Below are 21544 nucleotides of genomic sequence, written 5' to 3'. Positions count from 1 at the left end.
GACCATCCCCTTCGTCGCGCCACCTACCCGCACGCCGACAAAGTAAAAATCTAAACAAGAAGTATTTATTGAAATGCTAATACTATAATCACTGTCTAATCATGAATCTAGAATTATTAGGTAAGTTTACTCAATGAACTGCGCAACTTTCAAATCGTACTTATCGTACCCAGGACTCTAAATTAGTGATAGATAATTAGTATACTACTCGCAGTCAGTATCGGAATATTCCCGCGGATTCAACGTCATACTCACACTCACAGTCGTTTCAATAAAAAGTTATGGTAAATAAACACGACATGTATTTACTCTCAAAGTTTCAATGTTTATGTATTCTCTATCGACTAATAATTCTACGTTAATGCTGTTCAAATGCTCTTTTCTCACCGCACGCACGCAGCGGTGCACAAACAACACTCAACAGAAATATAGAACTTAGAAGATCACAGTTGGAAAAGCGTTAGCGCCAAATTCACACAACACTTCATTTAATTCCATTACAGTGAAAATACACAAATAACTACCTCCATTTTGGTATCTAAGTATCCATGCGTAGCAGAATGTTCACTTTTTAAAATTATCTCCCTTGCATTTTTTGGCACAACTTTATTCCCCCAGAGATCTGTTAAATTCCCGAGGAAAACTCCTAATCCACGGCATTGTAAATGGGAGCAACTGCTTGTATATACATAAGTAATGGTGCAGCGTTTCTTAATTTCTGGGTTCAAGCGCTCCCTTCTTCAGAGCTCCAAGATGAGGACTGCCAATCCAAGCTTGCATGATTCTCATAGGAATGATGTCACACGGGACATTCATTGGCCAAACTATTGTCTTGAGTAGCACGGTTAGAGACTTTTGGATAATAAACAGGCAGTTGCTAGCATTTACATACTGTGGAGTGGGAGTTTTCCTCATGAATTTACCAGATCTGTCTGGGTAAATTAAGTTGTACCAAATGGGAAGGGTGATAATTCAAACAAATGAGCATTCGGCTACATGTAGATACCAAAATTGAGGTGGTTTTTTATGTGTTTTCGCTGTGATGGTACAAAATGAAGCAAGCCAATTGTGCGAATTTGGCACTCACGCTTTCCCACCTGCTCTATATTTCTGTTTTTGTGCACACTGGCATGCATGAGGTGAAATTGTGTGTTACAGAGAAGCATTTGAATGGTATTTACAGGAAATTATTACTAATGATAGGCGAAAGAGAGTAGAGAAACATTAAGACATTGGTAGCAAATACATTTCGTGTTTATTTACCATCATTGTATTATCGCAACGTTTTAAATGCCTGTGGTCATTCTACTGACTTGTACATCATTATTGTTGCCTTTGGTAATGCCAACTCCTGATTGAGAATACTAGTTCAGGGGTAAAAATGAACTTTTGAACAAGGGAGTCCAGCGGACTCCCTTCCCTCAAAAAGAGGGAGTCCGTAGTCTGATGTTCAAAATTAAAGATTAGCTGAAAAAATACGGTAATTCCTCGAGGCCGTACTCTGGAACGAACTAGTTAGTATAGCAGAATTTTCAGGGAGTCACACGGACTCTTGCATATGTCAAATCAGGGAGTATTTGACTCCGGACTCGCATTAATTTCGCACCCTGCAGTTGCGTACATTGTGATCATAGCGGTCAATGCTGTTAAGAATTTTTTTGTGCTAGTGATAAACTAATAAAACCATGATGAGGTAACCACTATCCGGTTAGTATACAGAGATCAGTAAAAGAAACAACAAACATGCCCCCTGTTGACATTAGGTTTTTTAATTTTAATTTTGTATGTGTCAAACTGGAAATTTGCCATATTTTCGTGCTTAAAACTGATGCCATGCAAAGCAGGACAACTGATCACTCACCTTTAAGCTAACATACTAAACAGCTGGATAAGGACTTTTTGGCTAATTTTTATTTGTAACAGTTCCTAAGTCCCAGAATAAGTTTAAAGAGACAGTAGCCTCTAGGATTTTACTGCATACAACTGTACTTACTGTATAACAAATCGTCTATACCCACACGTATTTGTTACCAGATACCTAATTTAAAGGGACAGTAGCCTCTAGGATTTTACTGCATACAACTGTACTTACTGTATAACAAATCGTCTATACCCACACGTATTTGTTACCTAACACCTAATTTAATTGTTATAATTAATTACACATCAACGCTACGAAATTTGAACGGCGCCATGACACCCTCGACCGTGCTGCCACCCCGAAAAAGTTGCGTATTTGACCATTTATTTTGCACGTTATAGACCGAGGGCTAATCACAAAAGTGCAATTATATCTATACCTAAATGCGATTTAACCGAACGATATTCATTTTAGGGCAAATTTATCCATATAATAACTGAAACTATATGTCGTTTATAAGATATTACAATCCTTTTGCTTTTAAATGAATAAATAAGAAACACCCTCGGTCTGTAGCCCTTGGCTGGAAAGTGGTTTTGCGCAACTTATCAGATCGCACGCTTTGAGTGGCGCCACCGTCGTTGTAATCAAACTGTAGTCGTTAGTTTTAAAACATTTTTAAAAAATATTTCTAATGGTGATTGAACCATGAAACTTTTTATGTAGCGTAATTACAACCTAAAATAGCTGAAAATAACCCTAGAACCTAGAGTAAACTCTCCCTTTAAAATGGGATTTCACGTTATTTTTTTATGATAAATCTATATAATTAACCGGTTGGCAACAGTTTCGAAAATCTGTCTAGATGTCTGTCAAGCTGAATGAAGTTGCTTGGTAGCAGCTGCTGAAGACAAGCCTTTTGGATCACTGAAAACCTGTGTTAATTACCAGATATTCCAATTTAGCATATTTGATAGTGCAGTAGAAGTTGCCTTGATTAAATAAAATTCTGAGTCAATAAATGGAAGTTATGGAACGATTGTGCTAGAACTTAGAAGTAACTATTAATCATGTGGGGAAGAGACAAATTGTGACCATTTATTTTGTTGTAGAAAAGTTGAGCTAAAAAAATATTCCTAGTAGTAGTAGGGACAGTTTATGTACAGTTTATGGTAGTGATGTCCCGATGATCGATTATAATCGAAAATCGATCGATTATAGTCTCAAATTCGATAATCGATTATGAAAACAAATAATCGATTATCAAAAATACAAAATACATACTTTTTTTTTTTTAATTACTAAATCGCAACATGGACATGTATTGGTAGCGAAGTAGAAGTGCATCAGTGTGTAGTCCAGAGGACACCTTCATGAATCACTGTTAACATAGGTCCTGTCTGATTGCAGAGCGGTACTAGTGTACTTATAGACATGGACAAATTGGACAGTGTCTTTGTTTTGGTTTGACACTGTCCCACAGATGTTATCCGTAGATGAGATTCTACTCTCCGTATTGTTTGTTACATTATGTTGGAGAGGATATTCCATTGGCAGGACATTAACTCGGCTACACAGCCTACACTATTAGAACACAAACAACTTACTTACTATAATAAAGAACATGTCTTGATCATGTTTGTTTAAAACTTTTAATGTTTTAATAAAGGCATTTAAACCATTTCTTTTTAAATTGATTAAATACTGTATAGGAACAGACATTGATATACATACAGCAACCTTCACAGAGTTAATAGGCCTACATGATCATAAAACATGATAATATTGAATGCTATGTATAATTGTATATACAAAGTAAGATTAAATTAAATCTATGCTATTATTAACCGATTATCCGATTATAATCGATTATCGATCGGTTAAGGGAAACCGATAATCGATTATGAAATTCCAGCCGATTCCCATCACTAGTTTATGGGCTACATCTACGCATATATACAAATATATAACTGGAATTATTAGCACTACAGTGCATGTGTGCGTGCACATGTACACGCGCATTCATACACATACACATATATGGCCATGAGTAATATAGAATTTGAAAAAAAACCAATTACACTCTTTATTGTTTTCAGAAACTTTCGGGCAAAACTACCCAGAGGTGAGTAGCAGATTTATATGAAATCACTTCAAAAAACGTGAGGATAACGTGCAGGATAACATGCGTCACTTCGTTAATTTTAGCCTTGAAATAATTATTACATCTGTATGTGCTGTATGTGAACAATTCAGACAAGGATTGATAGAGAGAAGGATAGGTTTGATATCGTTAAATTTGCATGATGTAGCATACTCTCCTTTGATTTATTATAAACAGTGAGTATAAGCACTATTGTGATCAGCCTTCATTATATCGGCTCAACGTCTTGTCAGAAATGTGTTTGTCGCATATGTATGCTTCGCATTTTGTTTTGAATATTTTTACACGTTAGCACTTCTTATTTACAGGATTTCGATGGTGCCCTAGACTGCATGAGCATTGCTCTTTGCTGTCAGTTTAACCGACGAGGCACACTGCTAGCAGTTGGTTGTAATGATGGAAGGATTGTTGTATGGGACTTCCTGACACGTGGCATTGCCAGAGTTGTGACTGCACACGTGCATCCTGTGTGCAGCCTAAGGTAGTCAATGCATCACTCGTTATATGACCAGTAGGAGACTGGTAATATATAAAAAAATGTAATGGATGTCTTTACATGATGTAAAAAGGAACAATTTTAGAGAAACGAACTATAAATGACTACAAGCGAAATTGCACAGCTTGAGTTGGATGTTAAAATGTAAATTGCCTGCGCAGAAATTATCCGTTGCCATTTGTATATGTCGTGCATCTGTCTGTTCACTTTAGATTAATGAACTACAAATGGCGGCAGCAGGAAAGTGCATAAGTAATATTGGCAAAATTTAAATGTGAATTGCGGAAGGGATTAGGCGTACATCGTATAAATACGCAGTGGATGATGCGTCGTGTAACCGTGTCGTATAAATATGCCATTAATGTAGCTGTAGCTATGTGCTTTTGTTGCAGTTGGAGTAGAGATGGGTACAAGCTATTAAGTGCGTCAACAGATAACAACGTCGCTATTTGGGATGTAGAGAGTGGGGACTGCGATTTTCGATACCGCTTCCCATCACCTGTTCTCAAAGTACAGTTCAACCCACGTGATAGGTAACCAGCACGGCCAGCACGGCCACCTCCTCTCTATGTCTCATAATTAATTTTTCTTCTCATTTTTAATACAGCTCTTTAGTGACCGAAACAATAGTACATTGTCAAGAAATTAAACCACGATTATCAGAATAATAGCTGTCGTGGAAAAACAAGTAGTTTTATGTGTGCATGTGGGCGAAAGATGCTTGTGTGCTATGGCTGCTGTTGTGTATTATACGTTTCTTAACCTGTTTCATGTTGTCTTTCATTTATACAGTGGCGTGTTCCTGGTGTGCCCTATGAAACATGCAGCTGTGCTGGTACATGCTAATGGCAAACACTCTGTGCTTCCGTTAGACGATGAGGTATTCACATTTAAAACCACACATTTTCGTTTACAACAGAATACAAATTACAATACAAGCTTGATTGTACCTACAATTAAAATGTAATCATACCTACCAGCATCCGTTGCACCGTAATTGATTCATACATGTAAGGTATGAAATCTACTGGGGAACCCTAGTACCTATAATAGAAATTCAATAGTATAATTCAGCATGTATGTATGTCTTTATTTCTTATGCATCTAGTGATAACTTAATCATATTTATATGTCTATGAGCTATGGTAACAGTACCAATACCACTCAATGAAATTGTGCTACATCATCAGAGTTAGCTGTGTTGTTAGGTGACATGTTCATCTGTATTGTGTCATAGTGTAGCTTACAATATTGAACTCATTATTTGCGCAGTCTGATTTGAACATAGTGGCAGCATTTGATCGCCGGGGCAAGAACATATTCACGGGCAATGCACGTGGCAAGATACTAGTGCTGAACACGCAGACACTAAAGCTGGTGGCTTCCTTTCGTGTCACCACCGGCACATCCAACACAACTGCTATCAAGTCCATAGAGTTTGCACGGCGAGGAGAGTAAGTAGTCATCATTGCAAAGAGAGGGAGAGAGAGAGGGAAAGAGAGAGTGCGAGTGAGAGAGGTACAGAGAGATTGAAAGACAGGCTGACACAGAGAGGGAGAGAGGGAGGAAGGAAGAGAGGGAGAGAGAGAGGGCAGGAGAGGAAGATGGAGAGAGTGTGAAAAGAAGGAGAGGAAGAGGGTGAGGAGAGAGGGGGAGGAGGGAGGGAGAAAGACAGAGAGATATAGAGAAGGGAAGAGGGAGGGGAAAGAGAGGGGGCAGAGAGAGAGAGAGAGAGAGAGAAGAAGAGAGAGGCAGGAAGAGGAGAGAGAGAGAGAGGAGAGAAAGAGAGAGCAGATAGATACGAGAGAGAGGAGAGAAGGAGTAGAGAGAGACGGGGAGATAGAGAGAGACAGAGAGAGAGGAGAGAGGAGAGAGAGAGGGAGAGAGAGAGAGAGAGAGAGAGAGAGAGCGAGAGAGAGGGGAGGGGCATACATTGTATAGTAAACACTGCCATTATAAGGAGTCTAACATCGTGTTGTTCTCTCTATAACACTGAAACTTGACTGATGTCAACTGCTGGTGTGTCTAGGTGCTTTCTGTGAATACAGCTGATCGAATCATTCGCGTGTATGAGAGTGGGGAGGTTCTGGCATGTGGCAAGGAAGGCGAGCCGGAACCAATACAGAAACTACAGGACCTTGTTAACAAGTACGTATTCTGTTCTACGTTAGTTAGTGCAAGTCGTCCGTGGTGAATTCCTGTCGATCATTGCAAAATGTTGTCTCTGGCTCCCAGGCAAAACGGTTTTTATTCTTGATGGTTAAACACTTTCAGTAACCACTGTCTGGCAATGCGGGTAGATTTAATATTTGGCTATAACACTACTGCTATAGCAGTTATATATATAATATAATTGTATCCCGAATTGAGTTCGGCCGCGCCGCCGCCGCCAGAGATTTCCTTACGCCGCTGCAGGTTTTTCTCCGAATCATCTTCATTTCGCATGAAGGTCGTTATCGTAAAGCGAAGACGCAATCGTTTTTGTTGGGTGGAGTCTCGTTGCCTGGTAACAACATTTTTGTGCGAAAAAAATGCTAAAACTGTAACTTCTGCCACGTTTACGCCGAATTGTCATGAAATTTGGCACACAGCGACAATATATACATTATAATAGGACATGTTATATTCGGCGCCTGTGTCCAAATCCATGACAATCGGTGAAAACAGCTACAATTACAGCGTTTCTACAATATTTCTAGAAAATGTTTTTACCATTGGAACCAGCGTGAAAACTAGGGTCGTCTCTCCAGGTCGCAGTGTGCCGATTAGAAAATCGACCGGAGGCGACTGCTTGCGCTTCGTGTCAGCTGGTCGCGGCGGGCGACTAGATTAAATCGCCGCCACAGCGAAATAAAAAAATTTACCAAACTTGAAGGCATGAATAAAAATGTTGTTTGTTTGCCCTCCACCCGACCGGACCGCGACCAAGGGCCGACACACCATTTTTATTGACCTCCCGATTTTTTTAAAAAGTTTTTGTAATGTGGCAGGTCTGCGGCAATTGTACGCGGCTATAGTACTAGAGCTATGCAAAGGCCTAGCTCCAGAAACGGTATCGCTAGGGTTAGGATACCGTTCTCAAACGGTCGCTGCAGCCTAACGACGTAGTTGCTTATATTCCAAGTATCGCCAAAGAACACCACACATGTGATATACCAATGAATCAGTAAACGTCCACCTTCTTGTAACCATCAGTGCGCTACGATGCGCTGGGTACTTACGCGGGTTACAGGCAAACTTTTTTAGACGAATGCACCAATTTATGAATTTGCCACCATGTTTGCTATCATTCCGACTGTGACTAAAAATCCGCAATGGATCGAACAAAGTAAATTAAACGATCTGCGGTCGTTATGTAAACCACCCCTACATCGAGAACATGTCATCTAAGGTTTTTTACAAATGGCCCACACATTTCTGAACATCATTTCACTTGCTTTGGTGTGTAATTGCCGTGAGAGCCATCGCACTATTTCTGTAGTATTTTCTAGCGAGTCTATTATTCCGTTTCGGGTTTTCGTGCCTGCGTAAAATGGGGTAAAGCTGATTTGAAAGTTGATATGCTGTGAGGATTGCAGATTAATCCGTGAATTAAGAGATAAATTCTAGTTTAGAAGCAGAGCACTGTGAGTTAACGTTCATATTTTTAAACAAGGCAAGTCAAAGGTGGTAATGGAATAGTTTTATTTGAGATATACAGAGTTATTTATCTCGATCTGCAGAGGTGATAGGTTTTTTGTATGGAAGGGTGTCAGGCTGTATAGACAATCCGTCGCACAGCCTGGACGGGCTATGCACAGCCTGGCTGCGTAGGTGCCCGCTGGCTGGGCGGCACTGATTGAAGTAGGGGGGAGGAGCGAGTGCATTATGTGTTGTTTCACTTTCAGCCTGCGTGCGCAGGTGGCATACATGTTCATTATTACATAGTACTGGGGGTGGCCGGGCACGGCTGGTATGAGAGGCGACAGCAAAACTTCGCTGAATTGGAATCGCTATATTATAATTTAGATATTAGATAACTATAATTATGGATCTAACTCTGACAGATTAACTTTATTTTCCTTTAAAGACTAATATGTGGCTAAGAAGATATTTTTATTCTTAATTCAAGTTCCTTTTATTTTAATGCTTTTATTTTCCAGATTACGGCGTATGTGTGCCGTGCGTGCGTGCGTGCGTGGGCGGCGTGTGTGTCTGGAAATAAAATCATGCACAATTTACTCTGATGAACACAAGTTGTTAAAAGTATTTTATATGTATATTGTATCACTGTACAATGTACACTTATATAAATCTGTAGGCGAACATAAAAGGTATCTCCACACAAGCACACCGCTGAGCACGTAGACACCATTGCTGAATTTGTAAAAAGACCCCCTCAAAAAAAAAGCCGACCACACTTTCATTCGGGTGAGGGCAAACAAAAAATTGTTTAATTGTGGCCTGATTATTTTGCCCACATCCGAGTCATTACTTTGCTATGACAGAAATCCTGGACCAGTACCTATGACCAGGACAGTAACTTCTCAGAGCCACTTGGTCCTGCTGGACCGAGTGCCTGCCAAGTTGATCATTTTCCACCCTGGCAACGATGACTCCTTCGCCCACACCAAAACCGATTGGCATCTTCGGGAGAAGGTTTGCACAGTACCAAAACCAGGTCACTGCGACCTTCATTTCACCTTTACTTTGACCTTGATCATATTTCCCTTCCGCTCTGTAACTCGGCCCCTAATTCACCTAGCGCTACCAAACTTGGTATACTTACACATCTTGGGGAGAAGGTGTGCAGAGTACCAAAACCAGGTGACTGCGACCTTTATTTCACCTTGACCTTGACCTTGATTATATTTCCCTTCCGATCTCTAACTCAGCCCCTAATTGACCTAGCGCGACCAAACTTGGTATGCTTACACATCTTGGGGAGAAGGTCTGTCGCATACCAAAACCACCACTGCCCTTGACCTTAGTTTGACCTTGACCATCGACTTACATTTCTTCTTCAGCCTCCTAGGTTAACCAGATTCCATATACTTGCACATCTAAGGCAGACCAGTTGTCTAACAAACCTTTGGCTTTGTGACTTATTTAACTTTACCTGCCTTCTACGTCCTTACAGAGATATTCCATTCATACTAGATCATGGGGTGATACATGTAGTTGGCGACAACTGCTCGTTTCTAGTTTACTTGGATATCATTTAGTTTTTGTAGTGTATACCTGCAATGACAGTTGCATCTCATTTATTCAAGTCTAATAAATAGGTGGCGCTACTAGACCAACTTTTCCTCTATATCATAGTCGTGTCAGTGATCAGTTGTCTGTACATGTATTCGTGGTTTTTAGCTCATCTGACATAGTCAGATGCAGCTTGTAGAATCGCATGATGGTCTGTCCGTGCGTGCGTCCGGCCGTCCGTCCGTCCGTCAACAGTTGGGCACAAATCTAAACGGCTCGACGTACGGATTCGAAAGTCGGGACGTGGGGGGTAATCTGAAAACGAGTTGGGATGTTGAAGCTGGGGGTCAAAGGTCAAAGGTAAAGAGGTGTAAAAGAAGGGGGAACATTCCCTCCTTAAGGTATAGGGAGGAAATGCAGAATTGCAGCACAAATCTAAACGGCTCGACCTAGGCTCGTGATAGTCGGTGTATGGCATCATGGTAGGAAAAGCCATCACTGTGCCGAAATTGGAGGTCACAGGTCAAAGGTCAATAGGGCATAGGGCAGATTTTAGACATTTTCTGAGGACATGGTCTGACGGAGCGATTGAAAAACTTTTTTGTTTCAGCGGTGACCTACCATTTTTATGGCTTTATTGAAAGGACCATAAAATGTACTTTCCGCTGACATGCGAAGAGTAAGTGTCAGATAACCTTTTGACCCTCAAGAGGAGGGTTAAACATGGATTTGTTGACTGTTAACAAAGGACTGAACTGCTTTTGCTATTGCGGATGTGAGGCTACAGTTGCACAGTTCAATTACAAAGGCAAATGTTTGTTGAACAAGGTTTACGCTCCTTAAATCATATTATTTTCTAAAGCAGTGTATTAGCACCTGAGTAGCACCCTGTATTAGCACACTGTAATGAACCCTGAATGCTTGCCTGGATAGGCAAAAACATGGGGGCAGCCCATTACGCATGCATGGGGGTGAACTGGCACTATTCTAATCATAATTATTGCCTGGCAACCTGCAATGCAGATGTGTTAACTCACAGCTGAGCGAAATTCTCGCCTGCCTGAATATACTTGGATTTTAGCTGGTAGGATTTCAGCAACTCAATGGAGTGAGGTTATCACGCACGAAGGGTGATGCCATCTTTGATTATTGATGACACTTGCACGCGCCATCTTGCGGCAACTGCTTTTGCTATTAGACTTAGAGCCCCCTCCACCCGCCCCCTCCCCCCACTCTCCTCCCACCACCACTACGCTTGCACTCGATGCATATCCATGATAACATGTTAATATAGCGAAGTCATTAAAGTTACACAGCTGTATCTTTATTACTGTACTACCGGTATAGCAAAGCCTAGCTATCATAGATTTCAGATCTGTATTAGTAGTATCCTAGATATAGCTCTGAGCGTGAACACGGTGGCGGGAGAGCGCACTTGATTCGGTTGCCAGTGAGTTTATTAGAAGAATACCCGGCTACAGTACACGTCAGTTGAGCGCTGTCGCTCTGCGGCACTTGTTGCATATATGAAACATTAAACTCGTAATCTGTTGTCCTTGCATCTTTAGTCTGAGAGCAGCACTTCCTGTATGCCTCCTCCACCCTATTCAGTACTACCCTGATAGACTACTTTTCCACAAATTGAATAAAATCACTGTATAATGCTGATTAGCTGCATGGATCAGCTGCAGTGATTGTGACTCATTTTGTCAGACTGCCTTTGTTCGAATTATCATTTTGTTTTGATATTATTTGTGCACTGCTGTACTTCTGAGCAGTCCCTCTTGTCCCGGGATGAACACATGAGGGGAATTGTGAATAATCTGCCCGTAGTCTAGTAAAGGTTTAGAGTTTTATCATTTTCATAGTTAAGTTGAAATGTCCTTGCCTACACAGCCCTGGGAAAAAAGATGATAAAAAAGGGATAATGCATTACATCAAAATATCACTTGTGATTGAGCCATTAGTTGATTGGTAATATTCTTGACAGGTTAGAATATTTTCCTGTGACATGCTCAGCTGTATATGTATAGCACGTTCTCTTCATTTGCATATATGGTACGATTTTCATATATGGTACCGTTTACGTAAAAATCTTCGGGTACAGTGCCTCACGCATTAATGCACGCACACGTGCATGCACGTACACACATAATATATATAGTATCAGTTCCTTCTCACAATTGCTACGACATCATAGAGATGGATTATAGTCGCTGCAGTTGAAACTTAATGAGTTGCACCGCAGGTGACACGGTATTAATCTGTGTTCAAGACAAATCTCCCAACCTTCGCGACGTCGAAAAACGAATTCCAATTTTAAGAGCCGACTCCCCCCACCACCACTCCCGTTCTAGCTCATTTCTCAGAATTTATGTGGATTTCAATGGAACTCAATTTCCCGTTGTGTAGCATTGAGTAAGTGGGGCAAATCATAATTACAACCGCTGTGATGACTCGACCACCGCAGCTGAGTGCTGGCTGCGATGGAACAGACAAAGCCACGGAGAAGAACCAGAAATCAATGCGGCGCGCTGATTAAAAAATGTCAGCTGATACTCTCATGTATTTCTGTCGTCGTCGTGCCACCAGTAATTGAAACGCTTGTAAATCTGCTAAATATTCGCACCGAGCGTGTAGTGTGGGAACATCTGAGAAATGGTCGCGCGCTAGTCACTGTGTTTGCCACGGTGCTGATGCGATATTCATTTATGTATATTTTATACGCTGGCATTCGCGTAAGGCAAATTTTATAAAAAAAATTTCCTTCTTTACCTTGCTATCTTCTCGGCATCACATGCACACGTGAAAGCTGGCATGTGTCAAGCAAGCCTCTAACGAACACACCAAGCGTCACGGAAATATTGAATTGGCAAAAATCCCAGGAAAAGTGCTGGAGGGCAGGAAATAATTCTTGATCTGTAATCAACAACTATGTTATGTAAATTTGACAGGATTTATTCAAAGTGGCTGCAAGCACGTGTGTGTGTGTGTGTGTTTCGTTGTATTTATTATCGTGTGATTAGACCCATATGTCTGTTGCAATGCCTGTAGATATTATATGGCTTCATCTGAGTTTAATTACGAACGTATGGATATTCTTACTATTCGAATGAAGTGACAGCGATATCGTGACGATCATTGTAATGTCTGAGCATATGCTGACCAAATGAGGGCTACCTAGCAAAAGAAAAATGTGCAAACCTACTCTCTAAAGTTTGTAAAACCAGACAAATCTGTGTCATGTCGTAAAGATCTAGTATAAGTCAAATAAACCCGATTGTTTGAGAGCCAAGGACAATAGCATTTCCAATAACTTCAGTTTTCTATGATTTCCTTTTTGGCCTCTTTCACAGTCATGAATTTCAGAAGCTGCAATAACGGTGGCAAAATGTTACCATATAACGCTATTTGCCATCCGGTCGTCAGTTATTTCATTAGTCACAAGAGCTCTGTAAAAGCCACTTATAAATTACATCTCCTCGCATATAGTGTCGGACATGGTAGTAAAACTTCAGAAGTTTCACCCTATTTAATATGTTTCTATTAGATTATATTTTAAGTATTGTGTTTATTATACTTTTACTGTGTGTAGACGCTGTAAACTCGACATTGTGTTTATTTATCGGGAATGTGCCAGTATGCTAGTTGTAGTTTTTACACTATAACCGAAATAAAACGCGTAACTGCAAATAATATCTTCACTTTTCTATAGACAGCATACATAAGGTTTAGCCTTATCTATTTTTTTATAGCATACATGAATCTATTTTTTATGCAATTCTACTCATGTATGCTATAAAAAATAGATAAGGCTAAATCTTATGTATGCTGTCTATAGAAAAGTGAAGATATTATTTGCAGTTACGCGTTTTATTTCGGTTATAGTGTTAGCTAGTTCTTGCACCTGTTCTTTCGAAAAGATCCATAAAGCCAAAAAAACATTAGCAAACCGTAACGACCTTTCTCAGAGGGGCGTTCTGTCACTCGGTTTTTCCCGATAGAAACTAACAATTTGCAATCAGACATTCTCTATGTGAATTACAGGACTCTGTGGAAGAAATGCGTTTTCAGTGGAGATGGAGAGTACATCTGTGCAGGCTCCGCCCGTCAGCACGCTCTCTACATCTGGGAAAAGAGCATTGGTAACTTGGTGAAGATCCTACATGGCACCAAAGGAGAACTGTTGCTGGATGTTGCTGTGAGTTGCTGAATGTTGCTGAATGTTGCTGTGAGTTGCTGGATGTTGGATGTGTAGCTGTACAGGTCATCTTGCACCCTCAATTTGTTGCACGTCGGGTGTGGGTTGGGTTGGATTATACCTCCTGCTCGGTAAATATCTGTGGTAATAAGATATGGTTCGCGTTCTGGGGCCCGTTGTCAGAAACAAAATTAGTCTTAACATTAGTCTTAGCATTGATTTTTTTCTTAGACTGTCGACAGAAACGCTGCAAAGTTACCTGAATGAAAAATCGTAGCAGATTTCCTCATAACAATACGAAACAAAGTGCTGTCGACGGTCTACGAGAAAATGTTAGTGTTAAGACTAATGTTAAGAATAATTTTGTTTCTGACAACGGCCCCCTGGCTGACAGTGCTTGGCTAATTTTTCTCAGTAAAGTGCGAGCCCTAGGACTAGGAGAATTCGACGGGAGTGGAAATAATTGCGTTCTTAAAAAAAGGATGCCTGGCAGAAATGTTTGCAGCTGGACATGCTCATAGTGTTTTTTCTTCTCTTTGTTATGTTGCTTTTATGTGTTTGCGTGTGCATGCGTGCGTGCATTTGTCTGCATATGCGTGCGTGCGTGCGTGCATGGGTGTAACAGTGACCGTGTTGTTACAGTGGCATCCCGTGCATCCCATCATCGTGTCATGCGTACGTGTGTGCGTGCGTTGGTGTGTGTGTGCATGTGTGTGTGTGTGTGTGTGCATGTGTGTGTGCGTGTGTGCGTGCATGTGTGCATGTGTACGTACGTGTGTGCGTGCGTGCGTGGGTGTAACAGTGACTGTGTTGTTACAGTGGCACCCCGTGCATCCCATCATAGTGTCATGCGTGTGTGCGTACATGTGTACATGTGTACGTGCGTACGTGTGTGCGTGCGTGCGTGGGTGTAACAGTGACTGTGTTGTTACAGTGGCACCCCGTGCATCCCATCATAGTGTCATGCGTGGGTGCGTACATGTGTACATGTGTACGTGCGTACGTGTGTGCGTGCGTGCGTGGGTGTAACAGTGACTGTGTTGTTACAGTGGCACCCCGTGCATCCCATCATAGTGTCATGCGTGGGTGCGTCCATGTGTACATGTGTACGTGCGTACGTGTGTGCGTGCGTGCGTGGGTGTAACAGTGACTGTGTTGTTACAGTGGCATCCCGTGCATCCCATCATAGTGTCATGCGTGGGTGCGTACATGTGTACATGTGTACGTGCGTACGTGTGTGCGTGCGTGCGTGGGTGTAACAGTGACTGTGTTGTTACAGTGGCATCCCGTGCGTCCCATCATCGTGTCCATCTCGAGCGGCGTCGTCTCCGTGTGGGCGCAGAACCAGGTCGAGAACTGGTCGGCGTTCGCTCCCGACTTCAAGGAGTTGGACGAGAACGTGGAGTACGAGGAACGCGAGAGCGAGTTTGACATAGAGGATGAGGACAAGAGCCCCGAACCACACATGGGTACGTGCCCCCTACCCCCAGGGCTCCCCGCGAGGGTGCATACAAACATACATACGTACATACGTATATACATACATACGTACGTACATGCATGCGCACGCACGCACGCACACACACACACACCTATACACACATACATATACACATGTATACATACACAGGTATATATAAATACGTATATATATATATATACATACGGTGCACGCTCGTTTGGCTGCGTGCCATGCTTTCTGTAAAACCTCCTGTGGAATCGGCTAGGTGAACCGAAGAACTCTCTCGCTTGTTTACTACGGCAAGTCAGTCGAGTCGTGTTGCGTGACAACGTTGCGCGAGTTTCTTTTCATGCCATTGTTTTCAAGTTGTCGCAGCAAACCGGTTAGTGTGTTAAACTGTACACTGTGAGCATCGGGTGACGAATTGTGTTTACCTGCCTATTCACTACATGATAGCTTGGGTTACATGATACATGATACATGATACATGATGACATATGATACATGATAGCTTGGGTTACAGCATGGCTTGAATTTCACCACGCGGTTGACTGAAAGTGCAGTGGTTGTGTCCGTACTTGCCATGGCGCCGTAATCTTACCGATATCCATGACAATACATCGCTGTGGCTACTTCATTTTGTTTGCCCCAGTGCCCTTACCATGGCTCCATGTTGTACGTGTATCCCTCTCTCTTACATGTGCCAGGAAAAAGTAAATTGTTTCGGTGTCCCTCCATTGAAGGGAATGTTTGTCTTGGTGTCCTACCAACTAAGTATATTTCTCACGAAATCCAAGGCAACACTTTCCTTGCCCTAAAAAATAAAAATTCGACCCTCTTTTATTGTGCACAAAACGTCTTTTAGATATGTCCTCGGGAGAGGGAATATAATGTTACATGTGTTTAGGTAGGATAGCAGTATCAGGTAGCTAACCAGGCTAATAATTGTGATGTTACTCTGTGTGTGTGGTTCACATGTTAAGCATAGCTGATTGTATACATGTTTCTGTGCAGGAAAGGAGGAAGAGGGAGGAGAAGTAGATGTAGTAACCGTGGAAGCTATAGCAGCTTTCTGTAGCAGGTAGGTAAAGAGTACCGATGCATGTATCTTTGCATTATGTAGCACATGAAGCGTTTGAAAAACTCCATACTGGCATAATGGTAGATATATGACTTTTATAGTTTATTTATACAAAACTTGTTTGAGCTGATCAAAATATGGCACTTGAAATATTCTTGAAACTATTGTACTAGCCTCTTGGTATTTGACCTATCTGCCTGGTGTGATTGACGAAGCAGCTTCAGCCAATCATTGTGGCGATAGGACGTTTTAAAAAGCAATGCTTAGCAAGAAAGTGCTGGGAAGTCGCCATTTTGATGTGCATGCGTGATAAACATGTACAGCCTGGTCTGGGGGGAGGCGTGGTTATTTTTCTCGCCCAGGTCAATAATACACCATGCACAACAAGCACAATTTCACTCAAATGTAGCGGAATGCTGTAGGTTTTATATCACAGTAAATCAAATTGTAAACTCTTCTATTATTCATGCTACGTATTGAATAATCACTGCACGACATTTAAGGGGGAAAATGGAATAATATACATTAACATTTACAGTATCACGTAATAAATAAAACTGAAAGCGCATTAGCAAGGTTGTTAAAGTTGCCGGCGAGTCAATTTGCATACGCGCACCAGAATGCCATTACAATTTTTACATTTGCATGTCAAACGCAAGCAATCAGCGCATCGCTTCGCCACGTGCCTGCGTTTGCTAGCCGGGTGTCGAAGCAGGAAAACTGCGCTCTGTCGTAGACGATCGCTTACGGACTTGTTTTTCTCCTTTTTCTCGCGCCACAGCGACGAGGAAGGCACTGATGATAGGTCGCTGCTGTTTCTCTCTATCACACCTGAGATCGAGGATGCAGGAGACATGGCGTGGGGCGATCAGGTAATCGATGATGGCCGGGAGCAGTGCTCATGTGCTCACATGTAGGAAGGGTATCAGCAAGACAGTACAGCGAGGGAAGGGGATGGGGATGGGTAGGGCAGTACAATATGGGGGATGGGTAGGGAAGTACAATATGGGGGATGGGTAGGGAAGTACAATATGGGGGATGGGTAGGGAAGTACAATATGGGGGATGGGTAGGGCAGTACTATATGGGGGATGGGTAGGGCAGTACTACATGGGGAATGGGTAGGGCAATACAATATGGGGGATGGGCAGGGAAGTACAATATGAGGGGGTGGGTAGGGAAGTACAATATGGGGGGTGGGTAGGGCAATACAATATCAAGGGTGGGTAGGGCAGTTCAATATCGGGGGATGGGTAGGGCAGTACTATATGGGGGATGGGTAGGGAAGTACAATATGGGGGATGGGTAGGGCAATACAATATGAGGGGATGGGTAGGGCAATACAATATGAGGGGGTGGGTAGGGCAGTTCAATATCGGGGGATGTGTAGGGCAATACAATATGGAGGGCTGGTTAGGGCAGTACAATATAGAGGGCTGGTTAAGGCAGTACAATATGGGGGGGGGGTCAGGGCACACAACAGTGAAGGAATGGGATGTGTAGGGCAGAACAGTCAGAGGAGACGGATTTTTAGGGCAGTACAATGAGGGTAGCATAGTGGGAGGTAGGATGTCGGACAGACGGGCCACTACAGCGAGGCGGAGAGATTATTCTCGGTAGGTTTCATGCAACTATTTAACAGATCAGGAGCAGTTACAGAGGTGAATGAATAATAAGAATCCACGATCAACCACGAATCTACACATCTGTTAGGGCGTCTAGGTGCGGGTTGCACTGTAGAAAAGTCTAGATAAACACCAGTCAGCACATGAAATCACACAAGAAACTCCTACGAATCTTACAACGGACTTGACTGTCCATATCATGCAAGCAACTCGTGATCAAACCGAGAGAGGTAGTGCAGTAGGGCTCGTAGGGACCTCGCGTCAGTGGATATCAACGTTAGCTTGGACGCTAGCATGAGCTATTCGCTAGAGAAACGGTTGCAGCGGGGAATGACCAGAATGCCCCTATAGATTTTTCCCGTTAGGAAAATATTGGTTGTGCTGCGGTTGCCACCACTCCTAAGACACGCTGCCAGCTAAAGAGAGGAGGGGAGACACGTACGTGATAGGCGGATTCAATTAAGAAAAAGCCGTTTCCTATTGACCGTCTATGCAGCTGCTTTATTTGCTCTCCGTTGGCCGCGGTTTACTCAGTCAGGGTCAAGTGATGGTGATTGCACATTAAAAACACAGACCGTTTCGTGGTTTATTGTCTGAAATGTCTCCCACGCGTAAAAGTGCACATAACGTGGTCAGTGCAAGATGGAGGTTGCTTACTGACGGTTGCGCTTTTGGATGTGTAGTTGGCTTATATACGCGTACGTGCATACGTAGATGCGTGCGTGCGTGCGTGTGTGGTTGCGTTAGTGCGTGCGTGCGTGTGTGGTTGCGTTAGTGCGTGCGTGCGTGTGTGCAGTGGTGAGCGTGCGTGTACGAGACCGTACGTACACCAGCATGCATGTATGTGTTGCTGTATTTATTTCCATTTAAGAAGCATTGTTTTTTTTTCACTCAACCAACTCAACTTTTACTAATATTCATAATTTATAATGCTTATCTATGATGCATGAGCCGTAGTAATTCGTTTACATCGTCCATCCGTAGAAACAAATGCCATACAAAACCTTTTTATTGCCAATTAACTTTTGTTCATAACATGCAGTGAACATAGTTGAGTGAGTAAATGTTTTTCGTTCTGAATAATGCAGGCTGATGATCCAAGCAGTGCAAAGAAGCACTCGTCACCCGAGCAGGGAAGTGGAAAGAAAAAGAAGAGTAAAGTGGTGGACATTGAACTAGAAAATGCGCCGTACGATGGTACGTATACATGTTTATTAGGCTCGTATTTCAAGTGACTAGATGTTGCTCGACTTGATATCACTCGAGCCTACGATCTCATTAAAAAAATCAGTAAAACTAAGAGCATTTTATCTCGGTTTGGCCACTGTGTGTAGCAACTGATTGCGATTAAGTGGATGGTTAATTCACAATTCTCTGCTCTGATGCCGGCATGCATATCGTCTCATCTTGGCTTCTTTCTACATGGATAATAAAATTAATGCATTTGATGCAGGAAAGATGTGCAGTATCATTAGACTGAATCAATAATATAAGCCATCGAGAATTAACAATAATCATACCGATATATGCATGTGGTAAAATGAGTTCAACCTTCCCCCCCCTCCCCCCCCGTGCCTGAGTTCGTAAGGGTTAATTTTTTCAACGACACCTGGAGTCGGTCTAAGCTCCATCGTAACTGTTGGCACGTGACCATTGACATGATGTTACAGAAGTCCATCCATTACTGAATCCGACTCGCAAGGAGAAACAGCAGAAGGGCAAGAGCGGCCGCCCGGCCAAGTCTAAAGGCAAACAGTCAGATCCGGCGTACAGGCCCGTAAAGAAGCAGAGGACTGACAGTTATTGAGATCGTATACACATGTGGTTAAACGTATTTTATACTACACGCGTGTATGCCTTTCCAAAGTTGCGTAGCATTCGACAGATCTTCGTCAGGGTTTTTTTTTACTCGCTCGTCTCTTTTTTTTATACTGGGAGTCAGCTGCAGAGCTCCACGACTTGCCGTCGCACGCGAAGATGTGTTCGTTTTCTGCGTGTGTGAGTGGCTGCCGTCGCTGAAGGGGTCTGCACGCACGAAACACGTTGGTTTCGGTGGTTTTTCTTTCCTATATCAGCAGAAATCACCGCAATCTTATTGTTAACAACAGCATCAAGGCAAATGCGCGCAAATGTGCAGGCTGGCAGGCACGGGCGCGATGCTGTGTGAAAGAACACATTGGCGGAAAGAGTGCTCATTCATAAAAAAAACCTCATTAAATCGTAAAATCTGAATTGTGAAAGCCACTCAATCAGTAAATGTTACTGTTGTCGGGAAGCCCTTGCTGAATGATGCTGTCTAAGCACACTCAATGTAAATATGACCGTGTGCATTGTAATTAGTCTTTTAAGTAGTGTCTGATTGCTGTAATTGTGTTTGGTGTTTTGTCAATACTATTGTGTCCACATCTAAGAAAATGGCCATTCTCAATGACCTGTGAAGAATGTAAAATGTTTAGTCGTCCCAAGCGCGCGCGTTTTTGCTGAATCCGGAGGGAATACGTGTTTTTTCCTATGAAACGACATTACATTATGTGTTGTGTTGTGTTGTTTGAGCTAAACTTGTAACAGACGTGGCTTGGCTAACAGCTGTTTCTAGCGCAAGTATGCCACATAATGTCGTACTGGGATACGTACAAAGAACCGTGTAAGAACTCTGTAAATAAATGACTACTTTGTAAAAGATTTTGGACGTTTTGTTGTTGATGAGGGAGCAATATATTCTCACCCGAAGGTCACGTCACATTAGTTGTACAGTAGAATAGTAGAGAAGTTCGTTGGAATTGGTAAAAATTATATAGCCTACTGGTTTGTGCTGCCACAGGCGTTCATAGATTCATGTTATTGAAAGGAACCTATGTCGGTGGGGCTTTGATGAAGTAACAGTACATGAATGTCGTTTAGCTGCTTACAGGCCACACGCGAAACATTTTTTCCATGTTATTCAGAGTGCAAAAGTAGCCTACGGGGAAATTGTACGTTCACTAGAGGAGAATCGTGAGTTTTAGTATAATGTCAGCAGCCATGAGGTGTGCGCGCTATATGAAGCCTTCAGTGTCAGTTACAGTCTTTATCTGCACCGTAGAAGTAAACAGATTGAGCGTTTAGATACATACATCGACATTGCACTAGTTGGTCAATACAAGCCATAATTAATAATAAAGGCTAATATCGCCAAATTTTTTTGATGAAAGTACCACGCTATGAATTTAAAGTGTGCACGTTTAAAAATGATAGCACTAGTTTATGTAATAATGTAAGTTTAATTTATTATCATGCCGTTAGTGATACACGCTTTTCCAATAATAGGGTATATATTAGACCAATGAATTGTAATACGTATCATACGAAATCTACGTAAAGCCATTTCAGTTTCTCGTAAAAAATTTGTGATAAAAGAATTTCCAGTCCTATAGCAGTATATATATATATATATATATATATATATATATATATATATATATGTGTGCGTGCGTGCGT

The 21544-nt window shown here is 42.0% G+C and overlaps 1 protein-coding gene across 1 annotated transcript; it reads left to right on the top strand.

Moving 5' to 3' along the window:
- The first annotated feature begins 8 nt into the window (after positions 1-8).
- On the top strand, positions 9-20749 carry LOC106811573 (retinoblastoma-binding protein 5-like). Its single transcript, XM_014815252.1, is given in 13 exon segments — positions 9-120; positions 3961-3986; positions 4334-4506; positions 4914-5054; positions 5314-5401; positions 5794-5979; positions 6551-6669; positions 13747-13900; positions 15180-15369; positions 16377-16443; positions 17225-17315; positions 19156-19264; positions 19738-20749. Coding segments are annotated over 13 exon segments (1500 nt in total). The 5' UTR covers positions 9-101; the 3' UTR covers positions 19875-20749.
- Positions 20750-21544: the final 795 nt, after the last annotated feature.

Source organism: Priapulus caudatus, unplaced genomic scaffold (genome assembly GCF_000485595.1).
Source record: "Priapulus caudatus unplaced genomic scaffold, Priapulus_caudatus-5.0.1 Scaffold19, whole genome shotgun sequence".
NCBI lineage: Eukaryota > Metazoa > Priapulida > Priapulimorpha > Priapulimorphida > Priapulidae > Priapulus > Priapulus caudatus.
This window is presented reverse-complemented; position numbering and strand designations above follow the sequence as displayed.